Raw genomic sequence first — 23,558 nt, forward strand, 5'->3', positions numbered from 1 at the left:
GAGGGGCGGTAGCCGGGGTGAAGGGGCCCCAGGGTTCCATAGGACCAGCGTTAGATCTGTGTGGGCTGGAAAGATGACTCAAGGGTTAAGAGCACTGGCTGTTCTTGCAGAAGGCCTGGGTTCCAATTCCTAGCATCCACTTAGCGGCTAACAACTGTCCATAACTCCAGTTCCAGGGGAATCCGATGCCCTCTTCTGACCTCCGCGGCAATGCATGACACAGGTGCACTCACATACTCACATACATGCAGGCAATACGTTCATACATGTAAAATAAAATATTTGAAAGATTCCTGTGGGTTGCAGTGGTCACCAGCCCATCTGTCACTCTGTTCCATCTGCTAGAATGTGCCCTAAATGTGCTTCTTACCCACCGTGTGTGTGTGTGTGTGTGTGTGTGTGTGTGTGTGTGATGCATGCATAGTGGTGCAGAACTAACACACAGTGCAGCATACCTGTGTGTATGCGTGATATATGTGTGTACACACTGTCTCTGTGTATAAGCATCTGTGATGCACGTGTGTCCATGTGTGGATACAGATGCATGTAAGTAGGTGAACAATGTGTGTATGATACATGCATAAGGTGCGCACATCTATATAGACATGTATGTTGTGTTTAATTGCCCGGGGTTGTAGCTCAGTTGCAGAGCATGAATGCTTGAGGTCTTGGGTTCCATCCTTAGCACCACCACAAAGGATGACAAAGGTCCAGAGAGATGTTTCTCAAGTAAAAGCTGCTCAAACCTGAGTTCCATCCCCAGGTCCGATAGCGGAGGGAGAGAACTGACTCCCACGGACGTCCTCTGACCTCCACGTGTGCACTGTCACACACACACACACACACACACACACACACACACCAGTAATAATAATTAAAGAAGAGGTTAAACTGAGGAGGAGAGAAGACATGGGAAGAGTTGGGGGGAACAAGGGTGGAAATAATATAAAGTACTAATGCATAGAATTTGCCCCCTCCCACCAATTTTTTAAAATTGGGTAGCAACAGATACAGAGAAGTTCCCTAATAAAGTTATTGGAACCAAACAAAAGGCAGAGGCAGACAGATCTAAGCCCAGACAATTATTTCTTTGTACTTTTGTGTTATAAGGTTTCAAACAGTTCAAAATACACAGGTATTGCTTTTGAAGCACCTCCGTAGATTAGTCTCACTACTATAAAATGTAGTTTTAAAAATACATTTATTTTTAACTGAAAAGGAGACTACCTTTGTATCACAATTTTAAGTCAAGAATACACATAATTTTTTTTTACTGAGAAACCATTTGAAGGTAAATTCTTACAAAATCACAACTATTGTCCTGAATATTTTTTGAAATATAAAAAATATATAGTCTAGTAATTAAAAAAAATCTTACTATCAATCCACTACCATCTCCCACAGGAAGCTATACTTTCAGTAGTAGAGATCAATATGTATTCAGACAAAGTAAGAAGTAAAATAAAGCAAATGCCTACAGGTCCTGCAGAAGCTGGGGAATATCCATACACTGTGGGAAGGCTTGGGATTGGGAAGAAAATTTGAGGTAGAATCTGTGTCTGAACTAGGCCTTCAGATGTTCAGAGTAACAGAACAGCTTGAGTGAGGACAGAAAGGAAGAAGCCTAAAACCTTGTACTCAAGCAATAAGATCTCTGTAGAGACCTGTCAGCTGTGGGGCAGTGGAATAAATTGCAGTGGGACACAGGAAGGGCTGGGCCCCATGGGGCTTGGTTTATTGCTGCTATTGTTACTAATTTGCTCTAAGCCATGAAGAATTCCTGAAGAAACCACAGTCAAAGCATCTTTAAAGGAAGAGCTATTACCACACACTGTTCAAGGAGAATTTATATGTTGTTGTAGGAAACTATCAAATTTTAAAAAGTATTTTATTTATTATTTTTATTTTATTTTTATGAGTGTACTGACTGCATGTAGGTAGGTACGATGCCCACAGAGGTCAGAAGAGGGTGTCGGATCCCTTGGAACTGCAGTTATGGACAGTTGTTAGTTACCAAGTGGGTGCTGGGAACTGAACCTGGGTCCTTTGCCAAGAGTAGTCAATGCTCGTAACTGCAATGTTATCTCTCCATCACCATGGAAATGATTAAAATTTCAAAACAGCACTTCAGAATTTGCTATACAATTTTGATTATAATGTTGAAATAAAATGAGGAAATACCTTCATATATAGTAAAGGAAATGACCTTTTTATATAATATTGTTTTAATAACAGAATTTTACTTTGGTGAATATGAACTCTAAACATTTTGAAAAGCTTATTTAAACAATTGAACAGGGCTGTGGAGACAGGCCCATCAGAAAAGTGCTTGCCACACAAGCGTGAGGACCTGAGTTCAACTCCCAAGCCCAAGCCAAAGAGCTGACCACGACAGTGCACACATGAGCAGCTCCCGCACATGCACACATATAAAGTATTTTTAAATTTGCATGTCTACCTCTTATAGATAGATATATTTTATTATCAGAATCGTTAAATAACAAAGGGAACTTACAAATCTATATGCTGTTCGCACAGCAGGCGTGGCTTTGGTTACTGCTGTGTTGAGCAATGCTCCCCCCTTCTGAAAAAAAAGAACATATTTTCAAAGACATTTGGGCAAATTGTCCTGAAAATAAAGCATTGTCAGTAGTACAGAAGAATTATAGTCACAAGTTAAATCCCAAATGACTTCATATTTAATGTTTTCAAGATTTTACATTTTTTTTTTCTCTTTTTGAGACCTGTCCTGGAACTCACTATGTAGACCAGGCTGGCCTTGAACTCACAGAGATTCCCCCTGCCTCTGCCTGCCAAGTGCTGGGATTAAAGGTGTGCACCACCACGCCCAGTCCAAGATTTTACATTATAAAACCCCCATCATCGTACCATTCCAAGGGAGTCCTGGAGCATGATATAAAGTGAAGGGAAATCCTGGTCCTGAAAACAAGTCGTTTACCTCTGAACAAAAAGTTTTCATTTTAAAATGATCTTCAGGATCATCAACAAACTATAATAAAATAAAAATCCTTAAAGCATAAGAGATCCACATTTCAAATTAAACAGTGTAAGTATAACCAGGACATCTTTTGTGAGCATTTCTCTGTACTTTTTAGTGCAAAAAAGGAAACTGAAGGCTTACGCTTACCTTCACTGTATACATCCAATGTTGGTATGACCTTGGGTTCCCTGGAACATATAAAAATTAGATGCTGGGAATAGTTGTCAAAAAGTAAAACTAGAAACTAAAGTTCATTCAGAAGTAGTATGTTCAGCATTATCATAGGCAGTTTCTCCCCATGTTGTAAAAGAAGCAATGGCAAAGTAGGAATAAACTGCTCTCTCGACAGGATGAGCAGTACCTTTAAAACACAGTCACTGTTTCTCCATTTGCACAGGAGGCTAATCTGCTCTAGATTCTTCCACTTGATTATGGGCTTCTCTGGGGAAAGTACAGCCTTCTTTGAAATTCAATATTCCTATGCTTTTAAAACTAATTTCCCAATGTTTTATGCCATTTTGTATAAATGTCTGTCTTTTTTACACACTCAGGTTCATTTAAAATAATATTTAAAGCAAACAGAGAAATACAAAAGAAAACTAGAAGGAAATTTGGAAATGCAGCAAACCATGAGGACAAAAAAGATTACCATTCAGCTACTAATGTACATTAATATTTATATTTTAATGCAATTAAATGGCAGTTTTACTTCTGAAAATATTTTCTAGATTTCAAACTTAAAAGATACTACTAAAGAAAATGTGAAGTAAATCAAACTTTTAGATTGGAACATTGAGGTTATTAAAAAGCTCAACTGCTTGGACCAGTCCTTAACTGGAATTAGTGTAGTTCTCAGACCTCATTCAAGGTTTGTTTGTTTGTTTGTTTGTGTGTGTGTGTGTAATGGATGGTAATTAACAGAGAAACACAACTGATCAAAAAGTGCAGAGAATAAATGACTGTGAAGTGCTTAGCAACAATTGGGATATCTGTATCACACCTCTCCTCAAGGCTCAAGGACCATTGCACAAAAGGCAGAAAGATTGTAAAGAGCCAGAGGGGAAGTCTGGAGCAAAACTGTGTCTTCTGGACATGACAGGAGCACTGCACTCAAGAGCTCACAACAGCTGTGGTGGCCTGTACAAGATCAAGCCAGTCAACATTTTAGCTTGGAGTGGAAAAACATTCATTATCCCCCAGTCCTAACTGAGGAGCTATGGGCAGCTGATGGCTTTTAGGATGGGGAGTCTGTAAGGATGAGGTGTCTGGGAGATCGACCATGCTCCAGTGGATGGCCTCATGCCCAGTATATGGACAGCACAAACTGGAGTTGATGAGTTATTAAATAAAAATGTTTAAGAAGCTCAACTGCTGAGAAAATTAATTCTAATAAGACCTGCAATTTAGACTAGGGAGCCTGCTCAGTGAATAAACTGCTTGCTGTGCAAGCATGAGAACCTGAGTTTGATACAAATTTTAAAGGCTGATATGGTAGTGCACACAAGTAATGTTAGTACAGGTGAGGTGAGGCCAGGCAGAACCCTCTGTAACACCCAGGCCAGATAAACTGCTTGCTGTGCAAGCATGAGAACCTGAGTTTGATACAAATTTAAAGGCTGATATGGTAGTACACACAAGTAATGTTAGTACAGGTGAGGTGAGGCCAGGCAGAACCCTCTGTAACACCCAGGCCAGTGAGATCCTGTCTCAAAAAGATAAGGTGAATGACATCTGACCTTTGGCCTACACACAGACACAGACCCAGACACATACATACACATAAACTGATGCAACACCTCCTCTCATACACTTAGAAATAACATCATTTGGTCAATTGTGCTGGTTTAAATGAAAATGTTCCCCATGGGCTCCCAAGTATTTGAACACTTAGTCAGTTGCTATGCTGTTTTTTTTTTTTTTGTGGGGGTGGGGGGATGGTGGTTCCTGGAATCTTTAGGAGGTGTGGCCAAACTGGAGGGAGCAGCCACTGGGGGAAGGCTTTCAGAGTTCACAGCCTTGCTGGTTTTCAGTTTGTCTCTTACTGCTTGCAGATGTGAGAGCTTTCAGCTTCTGCTCTGACTGCCTCCTTCCATGCTTTGTGGCCACGATAGACTCTTGTCCCCCTGAACTGTATGCCAAATAAACTCTTCCTTTCTAAGTTGCCTTGGTCATGGTATTTACCACAGCAACAGAAAAGCAACTAACATCAATGAAACAAGATTAGAAGGCAAAAAGAAACACACATCTAAAGTAATCTTTCATATCACCTGATTCCAGCTAGATTTTGAAGTACCTCCTTTCTTGTTTCGATCCTTAAATACTCCCTAAATTAGAAGGGTAAAAAGGTATAATAAAAAAGAAAGTCTTTCCGGGTATGGTGGTGCACACCTTTAATCCTAGCACTTGGGAGGCAGAGGTAGGTGAATCTCTATGAGATTGAGGAAAGGCTGATCTACATAGCAAATTACAGGCCAGCTGAGGCTACTGGAAGACCCTGTCTCAAAAAACAAACCAAAACAAAAAAGAAAGTCCCAATAGTTACTCAGTATTGTCCAGCGCAAAGAATCCCTCAAAATACACAATGTTCTTTTTCTTATGTGGTTCTATCTTTGTTTAGAAAAATATGTCAGGGGCCAGCAAGGACTTGCCTGTTTGCCACCAAGCCTGATGACCCAAGTTTGATCCTCAGAACCCACACGGTGAAAGAAAAGAACTGACTCCAGCAGGTTGTTCTCTGATCTCCACATGTGCACACATATGGCATATATGTGAGAAACAAATATACGTAAGAATATTGGGGCCACACCAGGCTCATAATTGCTATAATGATCCCAGCCTATGAGTTTCTTGTGTTAATTTGAATCATTAATAAAAACTGAGCAAAAAGTGTCCAGGTCTATATTAATTTTTATGCTTCAAAAATTTCCCTATCTTAAAAGAAATGCCAAAAAACAATTTTTATTGTACACTGTGCTTCCCCACCCCCTTTTAGAAAGAAAATCAGGGCAAACAATATTATTACTTATCTTCTGATAGGTTAGATAAGTTACTTTTTAAAAGGTGACAACTTGCAGTGGTGCAATCTTTTAATTCTAGCACTTGGGAGGTAGAGGCAGGTGGCTCTCTATGAGTTAAGTTTAGCCTGGTCTACATAGTGACTTGCAGGCCAGCTAGGCCTACAGGGAGACCCTGTCGAGAAGAGGGGTGGTGCTGGAGAGGTAGGGCAGTGGTTTAGATGGCTGCTCTTGAAGAGGATCTGGGTTTGGATCCTAGCACCCACATGGAGGCTAACAACTGTCTCTGGTTCCAGGGAATCTGATGCCTTCTTCTGGCCTCTGTAGGCATTGCATGCATGAGTGCATTTACATGTACACAAGCAAGACTCATAAATTGAAAAAAAAGGTCCTAGGGGGAGGCTATGGGAGGGTTGGTGGGGATGGGGGTATAAATATGATTAGGATTGTTTGAGATATTCTGAATGAAATACACACAAAAAATAAATAATTTTAAAAAACACAAAAATAAATAAAAAGAAGTTACAAGTTACAAGCAGTATTGGCTCGAATAAATTTTTAAATTTATGTTTCATTTATAAAATGATACAAAATTTTTAATTTAATACTTAAATCAGTTTTACTAACAATAAAATCCTATCTTCACTCATCTAGATTGTTCATTTATTTAAAAATGCATTTTAACTTTTTTGAGGTGGGGTCTCATTGTAGCTCAAGCTGGCCTTAAATTCTCTACAGAGCTGGGAATGACCTTGAGCTCCTGATCCTCTTGTTTCTACTTCTCAAGCTGGGATCACATTTATGTACCAAGTTCTCATGTGCTCATGTATTCTCTATTTCTATATCAAAAATGACTGCATGGGAAATCATATAGTTAGGAGTTGCACGTTCTTCACAGTTATAATGTAAAATGTTTATTTTCTCCAAAATAAATTCAAGAAAGCAGTAGGAGAAACAGAAACAAACAATAACTTAAAATTCCAGAACTGTCACAAACCAGGAAAACAACAAACAAACAAACAAACAACCTTACAATTACAAAGAAAACAGCTCTGAGAATCCTCAGGGAAGTTACAGCAGAAAGCTGAGCGTGCCACTTAGCACTGTTTTCTTTCACTGACTGTACACTGTTGGAACTGTTCTTTTCTACCATAAAATGTGCAGAGCAGGGGACACCTCAGGAAGTGGCATGAGAAGCAGGGGACTTTGGCTGTGGAATTTTGCAGGTCAACCCCATGGATGATATCATGTGAGACTAGTTTCTTTAGCAACCAAGAAAGAGTAACAGTCAGGTATTTTAATACCTGGTTCATTATTTCTTCAACTCTGAAATGCCACCTGTAGGACTGTTTAATAAAAATGTGCTTCAGTTACAGAGGCTTCCACTGCAACATTTCAAAACCAATTACGTCAGAAAGGAAAGGGGGCTGCTTAGAGCTAGTACTGTGAAAATAAAGTTAAGAAGGAGAAACAGCAAAGTGACTAAAAATTGTGAAGAATGAGGAAACAGACTATTAAAACAACAGGGGAATGTGGTACAAGTTATGAAGATTTAAGGCTTGGACTACAAGCACTTTACTGAATGATTAATTTTTCTAGCAGCACTGACTGTTTTCTTCCTATAATGTTTTATTAGTTTAAAATCAATATATTATACCTACACCAAGAGCTTTGAAGCTAGGTAGACACAAAGCATTCAAACTCCAGCCTCTACTTACTGTATAACTGAGTGAATTACTGAGCTGAGTGCCCTCATTAAAATTCAGTAGTCAGAGTACTTCTTGGAGTGTTATGAGGATTAGATGAATTAACACTTGAGATCTTTAAAGGACTTTCTATCATATAACAGTCTTAAAAATATCAGCAATTATATTTATCACAATTACTATTACAGAAATTATAAAGACCTGTTCTCTTCTTGGAGGAAGGGTAAATACTTTTTCATAAGTGTACTCTACATAACAACTATTGAATATATCTCTAGGGTCTATTTTTTGAAATATACATACTCACATTTTGGATAGTTCTTTCATAATTAGTAGCTAGAAAAAATATTAACTCATTATTTTTCTTATTTCAAATCCTAATCAACCATGCTTTATTTTTTCTAAGAATAATCTTCATGGATCCCAGAGATAATCTAAACTACGAATAAAAATAACACTTGACTGGCATAATTTTAAAAGAAATTTCTTGTTCAATAAAATTAATAATTATTAGACTAGATAAGAATTTTCTCTCAGAATAGCCAAGTTTAGAATCTAAATCGATAAAGTATCTGGAATTAAGTTGTACTAAAAATGGAGCACTCTCTGTCAGATGAAAACCAGTGATCATATTCTCTTATTCTTTTTTAAACAATAAGACTTTCAGCAAAAAAATTAGTCACCATCTTCTGCCCTCCATGTAAACACTCTCTACTTTGGTAGTATCTGGTCCAATGGTTATCACTACAGAGTGTAACTGTACAAAAGGATCATAGTTCTACCCTATTACTGTCATAAGATGTCATCTTCAATTCTACCAAAGCACCTAGCCCCACAGGTCATAAAGATAATGAGACAGCAGTTATGTAAATAATGAATAGATGCCTCAAACAATTTGTCCATAAGCAGACAATATTTTGCTTGTCTGAGTTGAAAAGTAAGAAAGTGTCATTTTAACACAAAAGTTCCACTGAAGCTAAATTTCTTCTGCCAATGAGATGCGAAAAAGCAAGGGGCTGAATGATTCCACACTGGACTTACTAGCTGAGTCAACCAAACCAACTTTTCCCCAAGCTCACTGCTTTCCATGAAGCACTGTATTTCTGCCAGATACAGACCACTGCTGCTGCTGAGCTCATCTGCACTTCTCCTCATGATATTAACTTTATTTCTATGATTTATGACAGAGAATAAATATTACCTAATTACAAAATGAAGGTATGACATCTGTAGCTATGTACTCAATACCCATGTTCTCAATCCAGCTACTACTTATTCATGCATAGGCTAAAAACTTGGCTCTCAGAGAAAACGAACAAAGAGAGAGAAAACAGGATGTTATTATCAGGTCAAAATGAACACACCAAGATAGTAGGCAGATATTTTCTTTGCCTGACACATAGAGCAGTGCACAGTGAGCACTCAGCACCACTGGGCACTGGGTAAATGAAGGACAAGGGCATCTAGAGTATTCAAGCAAAATTCTTTGCAAGTCAGAATCAGAAGATCTGTGAACAAAGTATCAATTCATACATTTTTAATTACCTAGATAATTAGAACACTAATATTTACATTTGAAGATCAGTTATATTTTTGCAATAGTAAATGTAAAACAGCTAACATGACAGTGGTCTACTGAACAAACATGGTAAAGACTTCAACATAATACACTTACTGAAAAATGAAGAATGGATTCACTCTGTTCAAATGTTTCCTGCTGCCCTCTATTACAAAGTACTATTACAAGCATTTTTTCAGTTTAAGTTCCATACTCAGTAAAAGCCATCACTAGTCATTTTCTCACAGAGACTAGTACTATTCAGAAGGAAAGACCAAAGAATGCAAATGAATTGGGTTTTTGGTATTTATTATCAGAAATATTAAGAAATTACTGCAGCCAAGAGATACCAACTTATGAGACAACTTTACTGTCTTGATAAAAGATAAGCTGATACCACCATTATTATAAAATGAAAATCATATTTAAGATATTGTGCATTTAGAAGAAAACAGCTATTTAAGTTTATATATATATATATCACAGACAAATACAAAAATTAAGGTGCTGTTTAGAAAATGGATAAGCATACTAAAAATTCTGTTTACCTCCACAAAAGCCACCTGAAGTGATCTCTTCTTCAAATATATCAGAGAAACCCCTTCCTGCATTGAGTTTTGCCAGTCGACCATCAATAAACTGAAATTTAAGGGTTTCAATTGTTAATTTTTCATTGGTTTCAAAATACTAAATTTTTAACTAATCAAAAATAGTAACATCAGTCTCTCACATATGATAAACACACATACATGACAACATTCAGAAACAATGCAAAGAGCAGATGCTCCATGAACAACAACTGATGAGTTCAATCACAACCGCCCAGCACAGGCTGGACATTAACAATGGTAAAGTGCAGGAGTGAAGGGCACAGTCCACTATGTGTCCAAGAAATGCTAGACATCACCACTGCTCATCAAATAAAACAGTCCTTGTCTAAATCATAATGCCCTTAAGCTTAACAGAGTACCAAGCAATTCTAACCATCTAACAAAAAAATAAATGCAATTTTTAAAATGTAAAGCATATTTGTCGGGTAAAGAATCAGAATTAGTATTTTAAATATCACTGAGGCAAATGCAGATTGACTTGACATGTTTAAGGTCCTTTAATAATGTTCTTCAGTGTTTGTAGAGACTGGAGTGAGAAGCGCAACTTCCCATGAACACCTGGAAATCCTTCTCAAGGCCAGTTACCTTCGGCACTGCTAGCACCTGCTCAGCCCCTTCCCTAACTGTTCCAATTAATACAGAAATGGCAGGCCTCCCAGTATTGATAGTTCAACAGAAAAATGCCACAAGTATTTATGTATGACCGGCCCTGGGTATGTATCAACAACATATTTTAGATACATATGCATTACTGGCACTTGATTAATCTTTATTTGTTTATGGATCTATAACTTGATACAATAGGAATGCTGGTGAAGGAGCTCTGAGGTTCTCCCATGCAAAGGGATAAACAAAAAATAGAAGTATTTTTGGCAGATTGAATTGAAAATGTAAAGGGTAACACTGAGTTTTAACATTCACTCTGAAATTAACCCCAACCATACTTTTTAATGTAAGAAATTTAAATGTTAGCTGAACTAAAATTAAGCAGCTTGGCTTTAAAAATAATCTTACATGCTGTACCTTTCAATTTACTGAGTTAATCCAGATAATCATCAAGAGTTGTACAGAGCAATGCAGTATTCTTCAGGCAACATGTCAAAACAACAAGTAGGTTTTCCTAGCTCTAGTGCATGACTTTCAAACACAAAACCCTTTATAGATCAAAATTAGGAAACAACAAATAAGTCAGTAGATGACTATTCAAAGTGGAGTGTAGTCATTTTTCATTATCATATAATGTTTTTTTATTTTAAAAATGTATTAAGGTAGGTTTAAATAGGCATAACCTAAAATGATAGATCTTGAGTACACTGATGAAACTGAAAACTTTTTGCAACACAGAGCACAGATTATTCATTTTTTTTAGATTACTCATTTTTACCTCATTATGCACGGCATGCAAAAGGTTTCCTGTAGTATAGATGTGCATAGAGCTGGGGTATGAAATGGCAGCATCACAATACCATGGTATAATTGGCTTTATACTTTTGGATGACTTCTTACCTTTAAGACTCTGTTTTCCCAACTATTAAATGGGAATAATATTACTTTATTGAGTTTTGTGAGAGCTAATTAAAATAATTCCCAATATACCCTTTGTACTAAGTAATAAAGTTTAATAATATCCCTATTACTAGCACTTTTCAATTTCTATCAATTTGTGAACTCCCTGAGGGGTAGACTATTGTGTTTCCCATGTATGTACCTTCCCATGTATGTATGACTGGGTCTAACATACAGTTATTATTGCTCAGTTTTGGTGCTGGGTTGAAGCCCATGGTGTCCTGCTCTGCTACAGAGCTATGCAAGTGGACCCAGCACACAACTTAAATAGAATAAATGTGGCTGGAGAACTAAAGTATATCCAAACAGTAGTAAAAGTAACACATTTTTACTTAGCTTTAAAGGTAAATACTTAAATTAATACATGGAATCAATATTTAACCTTGAAATCAAAGTTTGTAACATTATGTTGGTGTCTTTGCTATATATGTGATAAATTTGAAAATAAGGCACATAAAATAACACATGTAAAATTTCATTTGCACATGCTTTAACATAGCAGCATAAATCAAATCAAAGTGATTTAATTTGATGGACTAAGTATCAACTTTTTAAACATAAGGTAAAAGGAAACTCATACATCTAAAATGATACATTACTGACAAGGAGAACATACCAAGACATCATTTTAAAGGACTTAATTTGCTCTGAAAGATTAAGAGTATAAGACTTTTTAAAAGGTTTTCATTTTTTGTTTATGGGAAACAATCCTTTCATTTTATCAAATGAGTGGAATAGTGCAAGTCAAAAAAAAAAAAAAGAGATAAATCCCCAAACTATTTAGGGATTGTGCACTTTGAGCATGAATAACTGCTCGATGGTACTAAACTAGTGATTTGAGCTAACAGAAATTAATCATTTGGTAAAATGTCATGTGTTATCACTGACTTTGCAAACATCCTGTCAGTAACCATCAGACACCTCCCAATGTACACAGAGTGACTGGCTATTTGCACATATACATATAGATGTACAAATATTGATGATACTCAGGAATAAATAAAAGAGCAGAATTAATGGAAAAGAATGCTGAATATAACAGTTCTCCAAACACCACTTTTTAAATGATATTTTAGTGCCAGTTTTTCCTTCTTACCAAATTGAGTTGATGATACACAGCCTCCCATACTGCTTCTCTAGAGCACTGTAGTGTGTGAGAGAGAACATTCTAAGATACTGCTGTATAGAAACAAATTTGAACTAATTTCTGTTGAAAAGCTGTAACTCTATAAAATGTCATAATTTATTGCTTGAATAATAGTTACTAATTCATTTTACAAACATGTATTTTCAGGTAACTGGAAGACAAGTTTTAGAAAACTTAGTTTGTCACTGAAAGTAATAAATGACAATGCTAACAACAATGACAGATACAACATAAAATTAGGTATGAGGAGTTTTGCAAGAGAATCTGAGAATCTGGTTTAAGATGGTGCTCTTTTAAATAATATTTTAATTGGTGTGTATTTAGTGTACATGGTATTAGGTTTCATGAAGGCATTTTTCATACAAGTATGTAATCTATTTTTGGCATATTTACATCACCCCATCCTTGGTTTAGCTACCCCTCCTGTTAATCCTCTTTGTTCCTCTACACAGCTTTGTTTCTGCTTTCTTGTCACACATACACACACGTGGCTTTACTTTTCTATATAAAATTTAAGATCCACAAATAAAAAAAACACGTAGCATATGTGTGAGACTGATGTAATTTCCTTAGCATGATTATAAGATGGTGCTTTTTATAAAAATCTCAATATTTTTGTTTTTATATCAAAAGAAAAAATTAGTGCCTAGAACTAAGAATGATAATTACACCAAAACACAAATATGTCTTATAAGATTCAGTACTACAACTCCATAGTATGGGTTCTACAATTTCATTCAAATTATGGAGAGATACAATTGACACAGGACTGGGCAGATAGTCCATTCAGTAAAGTGTTTCATGTACAAGCATGAGGATCTGATTTCGCCCCAGAAACATGTAAAATCCAGGTCCAAAGTGCATGTCTGTAATCCTAGCCTGGGGAGGGAATCCCTGTAGCTCTTGAACAGGCTCTATCTCAAAAAGAAAGATGGAAACCAACTGATGAAGACACCCAGTGTTGACCTCTGACCTGCACGTGAATTCTTGGATACACACACAATAAACAAGGAAACTGATTTCTGAGAACACCACCCAAGGTTGACCTTTGGCCTCCACATGAATGAGCAGACATGTGCAAATGCACTCAAATGCATACACCCAGGCATGTACACACACACACACACACACACACAGTGATACATATATTACACATAATTCTCAAAACAAGTAAGAATATAAGATCAAGAACATTTTCTGCTCTAAATCATGAGCATGGAAAGGGGGAGTTCATAAAAATTCTTGTGTTGGGTATAGTAGTGAGTGGTGCAAGTCAAGAAAGTGGCAGAAGGTACTGTGCTGATGTGTCAGTCCTGATCCTGAAGCAACATAACAAACAGATCCACATACCCAAATACCTCAGAATTGATCTCCTGTTAGAACCTCTTCTCTGTACTGAGATAACTAACCTAGAAAACCAAGGTCTTGAGAATTGGAGAAAAACAGTGAATGACTCAAAAGCCTTTAGTATGTAAAAACTGCAAATAAAGTAAAGCGTTTGTGTATGGTGTGTGTGTGTGTGTGTGTGTGTGTGTGTGTGTGACATGTGCACATACATGTGTGCAGGAGCACATACCCAAATGGAGGCCAGAGGAGGCTGTCCTTCTCTACCATTCTCTGCCTTTTCTTCCTTGAAGCGAGGTTTCATGCTGACCCTGAAACTTATGGGTTTGGGCTAGGCAATGGCCAGCATGCCCAGCAACCTCCTCTATCCAACCCTGCCACCAAGCACTGGGGCCACAAGCTTACACTTCCATGCCTGACTTTCCCTAATGAGTACTGGGGATTTGGACTCTTTCTCATGCTGCAGAGCAAGAACCCTTAACCCGTGAGCCATGTATTCACCCCTCCCTTGCCCCAAATTTGCTTTTAAAGAATACTTGCCTTTATATATAAGACTTTGGGGCATTAATGAGTACTGTAATTTAAATATTTCTTCTATAAATCCTTAGTAAATCTTGACAGGTTACTGAAAATGACACTAACATGCTACAATAAATTAAATCATATATGTATAGATACCTGCTAAATGCAAGGCATTCATTTGGTATCTGTATATAAACATAAACTGTACTAGTAAGGAAGATAAGGTAGGTCAGTTTACAGCACAAAGCAAGAGAATTAAATGTATAAAAGTATAGCAATAAACTCTTGCTTTATGCTATTTCAAAGCTTACATAACCCAGTGACTACAGAGTTCCAGCACACTCAATCGGATTATCTTGGTATAATGAACGGGAAACACAAGAGTATAATGAACCCATTTCGTATAATTTATTATCAGAACTGATTATTTAAAATAACTGTAATAGGACAAGATGCCTTCCTTCAAGAATGTATGTCAACTGACAGACATTTTAAAAATTTCTCAAAAATTTAGTTTGTTGAACCCTAGGCTCACTAAAGCAATCAGTTCGTTCAATCATTTAATAAATACTTAAATGAGGGTTTACTATAGTCCCCACATTTTTTTCAACATCTGCCATACAGTAATGAGTGATATAGGCAAAAGAACCCTTGTAATGCTAAATAACTAGAGGAAAGAGGGTTAACAGGAAACAAGAAAAATGATAAATTACATATAGTGTTAGAGAAAGAGAGTGCTTAGCGAAGGCATCAGACAGCAGATCCACAAGTCAGGGTGGTCAGGGGAGGTCCTGTGAAGGGAACATCTGAGCCAAGACTTGAATGCAGTTAAGAGTTTGAAGGGATAGGAGGATTCAGGCAGAAGGAGTGGCCAGAGTAAAGAACAAGCTTTTTATCTGGCTTGTTGAATTTTTCACTTCCAGTATTTCACTTTGGTTTTTCTCTCCAATTTATCACTATACTGAATTCCATTTTCATATCCTTGCTCACTTCCTTGTTTCATTAGGGTGCTTGTTGTCTTAGCATTCCTTCAGCAAGTTGAGTGGTGTGTTCTCTTAGATTTGATTGACTAGTGTGTGTGTGTGTCCTCTTCTTATTTCTTCTAAATTGTTCACAATTTCATCTAAATCATTCTCATTGGAGGCCAATACTGTTGGATTAGTAATTTTTAGAGGTGACACATTGCCTTGGTTTTTCATGTTTCTTGAATTTTTTGGATTGAGACTTGTGCATCTGGGGATGCATCACTGGTTGGCTGGTTTTTTTTATATTTTAGTTTTTGTGATTTTCATACAATATAATGGTTATTTAGATCCCCTCCCCTATCTGCACCTCCTTTTATTGTTCCCTATCCATTTTAATGTATTCTGTTATGTATGTATTAAGGCCTATAGAGTCAAATTTGTGTCCCAAATGTCCTTTGGTGTGGCTCCATTCACTGGAGCCTGGTTAACCTGCCAAAATTCACACCCTTAAAAGAGACCGACTCTCCCCTTTCCAGCAGCCGTCCATCATTAATACCTCCTCAGGCAGGACTGCAGTTTCTCACCCCCTTCCCTACGCCTATACTGGGATTTTTATCTGGTTTAAGCTTATGAGGAACTTGTGCATGCTGTTACCATTGCTGTGAGTTCATACGTGTAACTGACCAGCTGTCTGGAAATCTCTGTTTCCTTGTGGTCATCCACCACCTCTGGCTTTTCTTACAACTTTTAAACATCTATGCATTTATTAAATTTATTGTCTCTCTCTCCTTTCCTCCCCTTAGGAATTAAAAAGGTTCATTTCTACTTTGCTCTCTGAATAATCCCATCCAGGATACTTCCCAATATATAGTAAACGTTCAAATTACACTGTTCAATGATGGTATGAATAACTATACTTAGATAACTGTCTCTGAAATTATGGTGTGCTTATTTTTTAACGGTATTTCATTAAAAATGTAGTTTCCTGAATTTTTAAAGCAGGTATTCTGAATCACCAATTTTGAAGGCAAGATTCAAGGAATGTGCATGTTTAATACTCTCTAGTGTGGCAGTGCCTCATAAAAACAACCTCTTGGAGTCCTTTAACCAAGAGGGAGCCCAGTGTGTTCTGAGGAGTTCTGATTTCTCTCAGAACTGTCCTCCTGAACACAGGGTCTCCTCTTTATTGAACAGAACATCAGTCAGGGTTTTGGGAAAGAATGAGGAGCTTTGTCTCCAAGAGTTTTAACCAGAGCTTCCAAGGGAAGAAGCTACTTTTCTGACCCTACCTACTCAGAACAGCATACAAAGCCACAAACAGATGTCATCTGCCTGTGCCCACTTGTTGCTTTCAATAGGATGTTCTCAACATTATGGCAGCCTTCAGTACTGGTCTTAGGTTTCCTTGTCACATCTCACAAGCACACACTTATTGTTCTGACAGGTGTATAGCAATAGTCACAACAGGGAAGATGGTATAAGGTTAAAGCTATGCATTAAGCTTAGCTTATAAGAATTAGTTACATCTTGAGTCCAAAACAGGAAGATTGATGGCATTGTTTTTCTTAGAGGCTAGTAAAAATCAACAAGCTGAGTGTACAGTAAGGAAACAGATTGAATATATAATTCTAAATAATCTCAAGCATATGATTAACTTGCAAAAGTTCAATCTGTGATTCCCAGAAGTCATTCCCACACTCCAGGAACTGAAAGGAGGGGATGAAGATCACATTTTGGGGTAAACATTTTAGGGCACTATTTGAAATTAGTTAACAAAGGATGCTGAAAAAAAATCTTTTTGCTGCGACATGCTATTCCTCTTGTAAATTCTTTCTTTCTGCCACTCACTCTGTATAGCCCCTGAGCCTCATTTGATGTTTTATTCTTTTTAACAGTATGAAATGTATGCTTGGTGCAATTACCATTTCTCATCTACTCATGTCAAATGTCTCCTAACACTCCAAAACTGTTGATCATTAGTACTCGTAATACATGTGTTGACCTTAGCTTCAGATTACATACCAGGGATAACTATTATGAAAATGATTAATTAGAAAATATAGAGATTTATAGCAACTTATTATTTATGTTTAAAAGCTTCTTAAAATCTTCCAAAATCTCTAGGTAAAATAAAAGAAAAATATTTGAGTTCTGACCATTCCTTTTATCCAACAGCTTACTAAGTCAGGGAAAGTGGGCGATGACACAGAATATGGCACTCAGAATCTCACAGAATATTCACTTCAGCACTTCATGATTTCACTTACATGTAGAATATTAAAAATTCAATTCACAGAAACAAACAAAAAAAGTCATGCTGCACAGTCACTGAACTCACCTTGTGTCATGGTGTGAAATCCTCTAGGATTAATCCTGCTAAGGTTAGTTGGGAATGCCCTCCTCTTTCCAAAATGACATGGTATTTATTCCATAACAACATGGATTTTCAAGTATTTGCTCACAATAATGATATAATTATCTGAGTTCTACCAGAGACACTTGAAACAATTTTTGGATCATTCCACAAATCTTCTTAAGAAATGGAAAGAGACTATTTTTTTCTACCTAAAGCCACAAAAAAGGATGATCCTTCAGTCATGAAAATTTGGTAGAACTGGGTGCATTATTACAAAATGGAATTATTTTATTAAAGTTGAATGGTCACAAGGTTTCTGCTTCATGCAATTAATTCTATATTAATTAATGAATATTCTCTTTGAATTTATTCCCCTTAGATGATAACGAACTTTTTTAAATGAAACAGAAATCAAAGAGTCATAATTTATCCTTTATGGTAATTATCACTATAGTTTGTAAATATTTTAGTGTTTAAATTCACCATATATAATAAAAAGTGTTAGAGAAATTTTCCCCAAATTTATTTGGTACTACCAATAATAACATTCTGTACAAGAAGCTCCATGCAAACACTTTAAAGAAATGTGTTCTCAATCCCTGGGAAGCTCATAAAGCATTGAAAAAAATTATATGTAAATTAATAAGAGAATTATTAGAGTTGTCTATATAATACATCAATGTGGACACTACCTTTGATTTAGTATTTCCCAATGACAAGAGCTGCTAATTCTACCCCCAACAAACACTGAATTCTAGGGCTGGAGAGATGGCTCAGAGGTCAAGAGCACTGATTGCTTTTACAGAGGACCTGGGTTCGATTCCCAGCACCCACATAGTGGCTAACAACAATCCAGAACTCTAGTTCCAGGGAATCCTCTTCCCTCTTCTGACTTCTGCAGCCACTGCACAACATGGGTGCACTTTCATACATTCATGCACATAAGATAAAAAAAATATAATAAATTTTTTAAATAAAACACCAAATTCTTTCTTGCCTCACTTGCCTCTTCTACTGGAGCCTACCTCTCCACTATGACGGAGTCACAATAAAACTTTGACACCCTTGATTCCTCTAACCCTTTTTCCAGAATATGTTGGAAAATCTGTTAAATAAATCAGGTTCAGTTACATCACAGTTAAAATTCCTAATAAGCATACATTACTCTAGAAAAAAAAACATAAACCCCTTATGCATTTAAAGCTCTTTATGATCAGTCTCCTTTATAGTCTTCATAGATCATACAACAATATCTCCCTCATCTGGAACTGAGTTAAGTCTATCCCTAGGTAATACAGCTTGTTTCTCTTTTCTCTCTACCCAGATGATGCTCTTTCATATCTCAAAATGTATTCCTTATTTAGACTTACTTTAGACATCTTCTTTCAGTAATATCTTTTCTGATCAAGAAGCCAAACTGGTTAACTAATCACTATCTTATCTCCTCTGATTTTCTACATATTAATAGTTTTTGCATCTAATTTTTGTTTGTTAGCCATTCTCACTTGAAGTGCTAAGTCTATTAAAGGAGTTGAAATTCCAGTATTTGAAGTGGCATTCCCCAAAACAAAACCAATACTCAATACACTCTTATCACAATGGATAAGCATAGGAATAAAGAAAAGACTGAAGATTTAGTGAGGGAGGGACACAGTCAGGGAAAGCTCCAGAGAGGTGAAGGCAGGAATGAAAAAAAGAGAAGATTACAGCAGCTTGCTAAATGCTGTGACTTGGGCAGGAGCAGGGTGCTAATGAAACAAAGGGTAGGAATCTGAATGGGCTGTTAATAACAGAACACCAACACTAGTGCCATGACATGGAATGTGTAAAACATCACACTGAGAAAGATACATTTGAAGGAAGATGTGCCATGAGTAGGTATTGAGTGAACACAGAGATATGGAAGAAGGTTTGAAACCCAGAAAAAGACTGTATATGGTACAGAATGGGATATTCAGGAAAAGTCATCTCTTGAATCTTGTTTGAGCCAACACTAACAGTGGGATAGACATGCTGCTAGTAATACTGGCTCCTGTGTGACCTTTGGCTTTGTGTACACTCAAAGTTAAAGAATGAATATAGTCTGTTTAACTGCAGTCTGAACTTTCCCTGAAAATGAAAGTGGAAGGAGAGGAATTTCATCAGTAACTTACGTTTTTAATGTTTTACTTTAAAATACACAATGCTATAGTGTATGGGGGCTATAGGTTTGGGGGCTAAAAATACAGAAGACTTACTAAAATATACAGCCACCTTGTCATGCTTTTAAAAAGTATTGTGGATGGTCCTGGTATCAAGTATAACTTCTGACTCATAAAGGAAAAAATGGGAAAAAAAGCACTGTGGTTGTCTACACTAGGATCACACAAAACTGGCCCTGTCAACAATAAGCCATGGAAGAGAGAGAGCGGGGAATAATTACCTCCAGTTACACAACTCCACCCACTGCTGTGCCCACCAGGTTCCAAGAGACCTGAACATGAGAAAGAGATTGGGGTGGAGGAGGTAGACCATGGTAGCAGGAAGATCAGAGAGGACAGAGGGTAAGGGTGATCAGTATGTACTGTGTACATGTCCATGAACAAATTTAATAAATAAAATAAAAATGTTTTCAAATAGCATTATTTTGTAAAAATGTATCCATATAAATTAGGGCTCTTTTACTATTAATCAAATTTTCTTTCAGGAATCTACACTAACAGCAAAGCAGGCCTAGATTAATAAAGAGGCCTTAAGTTTACAGTACAAACTTAGACTTTTGGATTAACAGGCTAAACTTAGCCAACCTTGGAAAGCGCTTATAATAAAATAAGCAAAGAATGCTTTACCTCCTTACTAATATCCTTAATAATAAATAATACACACAAGAAAATACTGTGTTAGTATATAATTAAATAAAGGTAAGAGACTTAAAAATTTGGCTTTAAGCTTTATAAAGCTACTACTTAAAGAAAGAAGGTGATGTCAGAATTGTGGATTTGAGAATTATTACTGGGATTCTTTCCAAATCCATTATCTAAACAAGAATTCATCTAAATGGAGCCCACTGTCATCTGTCTAAGCTACATGTTTATTTCACAGTATCATGTAATGTAAGAGCCAAAACATATCTCAAACTTATGGTTTCTTAGTTTAACTCACATTACAGATGCAGAAACTGAGGCCCAAAAAGATTTAGATGTGAGCTGTCAATGAAAACACAATCTTTACATAAGATTGGAGACATGAAAAAGTGCCTTTATAAAATATTTGCAAAGTTGGGGCTGGAGAGATGGCTCAGCAGTTAACAACTGCTGCTCTTGCAGAGGACTTGGGTTCAGTCCCTAGCACCCACATTGTGGCTGACCATCTGTAACTCCAGTTTCAGGGGGTCCCAACACCCTTTCCTGGCCTTTGCTGGCATTGCATGACATGGGGCACTTACATATATGCAAGGAAAACACTCATACACATACATAAAAATAAATCCAAAAAAAATTTTTTAAACTTTCAGAATTAATACTAGTTTAAATAGCCAATAGTCAGCGATAATGATAAAGTAAGGCCACATGGTAATAGAAGCTATTGCAGTACAGGCTAGGGATGCAATGGTGTTGATAAATAGCACAATTTAGTCAGTAGGTTTTTGAGATTTATTGCATATCATGGTGACCGCAGTTCATAATATTGCAGTGTTTATTTGAAAACTGCTAAGAGTAAATTTTGTATGTTCTCACTATCAAAAATGTGTTAGTCTTTCCTCCAGTGAATGTTCTTGGCCCCTTTGTCAAATATCAGGTGGCTGAAATTGCATGTACTCATATTTGGGTCTTCAATTCTGTTTTATTGATTTATGGGTCTATTTTGTGCCAGTACCATGTGATTTTTATGACTATACCTCTGCAATATAGTTTAAAATCTGGTATAGAAATCCCCCCAGCATCGCTCTTAGTGCTCAGGGTTACTTTGGCTATCTGGGGTCTTTTGTGTTTCCATATGAATCTTAGGATGTCTTTTTCCAATTCCATGAAGAATGTCATGAGGATTTTGATTGGCATTACATTGAATCTATAAATGGCTTTTGGCAGGAAGGTCACTTTCACAATATTAATTCTTCTAATCTATGAGCATGGAAGGTCCTTCCATCTTCTGGTATCTTCCTCAATCTCTTTCTTTAAAGATTCAAATTTTTCAAGCTGGGCCTGGTGGCACATACCTCTAGTCCCAGTACTTGGGAGGCAGAGGCAGGTGGATCTCTGTGAGTTCAAGGCCAGCCTGGTCTACATAGTGAGTTCCAGGCCAGCTGGGGCTACAGGGAGACCCTGTCTCAAAAAGACCAAAAAAAAAAAGATTTAAAATTTTCATTGTAGAGGTCTTTAATGTCTTTAGTTAGGTTTATTTAGAAATATTTTATTTTCTTTTGCATATATTGTGAAAGGGAGTATTTCCATGTACTCTGTCTCTGATTGCTTGTTATTGGTATAAAGAAAGGCCACTGACTTTTATACATTAATTTTGTAACCCACCACTTTACTGAAAGTGCTAACCATTTCTAGGAGTTTTCTGGTGGAATTTTTGGTGTCTCTTAGATATAATATCATATCATCTATAAAAAGGGATAATTTGATCTCTTCCAATTACTACTCCTTTAACTTCCTTTTCTTGTCTTATTGCTCTTGCAAGAGTTTCAAGCACTATGTTAAAAAGGAGTGGAGATAGTGGACAGCCTTGTCTGGTTCCTGATTTCAATGGGAATGCTTCCAGTTTTTCTCCATTTAGAATGATGTTGGCTGTGGGTTTGTTGTATATGGGTTTAATTATGTTGAGGTATGTTCCCTCAAGTCCAATTCTTCTAGGACTTTGAACATTAATGCATGTTGAATTTTGTCAAAGGCCTTCTCTGCATCTATTGAGATGACCAAGTGGTTCTTATTTTGAGTCCATTTATATGATGTATGATGTTTATTGATTTACGTATATTGAACCATCCCTGCGTCTCTGGAGTAAAGCTGAATTGATCATGGTGGATGATCTTTTTGATGTGTGTCTGTATAAGGTTTGCAAATATTTTGTTGAGAATTTTTGAATCTGTGTTCATTAAGGATTTGGGTCTATAGTTTTCTTTTTTGGTTGTATCTTTGCCTGGTTTTGGTATTAGAGTGATACTGGCTTCATAGAAGGAATTTGGAAGTTCTCCCTCTGTTTCTATCATTTTGAATAAATTGAGTAGTATTGGATATAGATCTTCTTTAAATGTCTGACAGAATTTTGCTGCAAATCCATCTGGTTCTGGGCCTTTTTTAGTTGGGAGGTTTTGTATTACTGTTTCAATTTCATTATGTGTTATGGGTCTTTTTAAGCTGTTGATCTCTTTTTGGTTTAGTTTTGGTGGTTCCCTTGATTTCAGATACCCAACCATTTCTTTTAGGTTTTCAAATTTAGTAGAATATAGGGTTTTTTTGTTTGTTCTTTTTTGTTGTTGTTGTTTTTTTTGTTTTTTTTGTTTTTTTTTTTGGTCTTTTTGAGACAGTGTCTCCCTGTAGCCCCAGCTGGTTTTAAGCTGTTGATCTCTTTTTGGTTTAGTTTTGGTGGTTCCCTTGATTTCAGATACCCAACCATTTCTTTTAGGTTTTCAAATTTAGTAGAATATAGGGTTTTTTTGTTTGTTTATAATGTTCTGGATCTTTTTGGTGTCTGTTGTGGTGTTTCCCCTTTCATCTCTGATTTTGTTGATTTGGAGATGTTCTTTCTTTCTTTCTTTTGGTTAACTGTGATAGGGGTCTGTTAAT

At 36.7% G+C, this 23,558-nt stretch overlaps 1 protein-coding gene across 2 annotated transcripts in view; it reads right to left on the reverse strand.

The window, feature by feature from the left end:
* Dennd1b (DENN domain containing 1B) overlaps positions 1-23,558 on the reverse strand; it is a 294,324-nt gene that overhangs the window by 38,263 nt on the left and 232,503 nt on the right. For both annotated transcript variants that reach the window (XM_029562147.1, XM_029562146.1), the window contains 3 exons: positions 9,828-9,918; positions 3,149-3,189; positions 2,516-2,584 (listed from right to left, as the gene is read on the reverse strand). In XM_029562147.1, the coding sequence (XP_029418007.1) occupies positions 2,516-2,584; positions 3,149-3,189; positions 9,828-9,918 (201 nt within the window). The remainder of the gene's footprint in view (positions 1-2,515; positions 2,585-3,148; positions 3,190-9,827; positions 9,919-23,558) is intronic.

This window comes from Nannospalax galili, unplaced genomic scaffold, assembly GCF_000622305.1.
Source record: "Nannospalax galili isolate Female #2095 unplaced genomic scaffold, S.galili_v1.0 scaffold113, whole genome shotgun sequence".
Taxonomy (NCBI): domain Eukaryota; kingdom Metazoa; phylum Chordata; class Mammalia; order Rodentia; family Spalacidae; genus Nannospalax; species Nannospalax galili.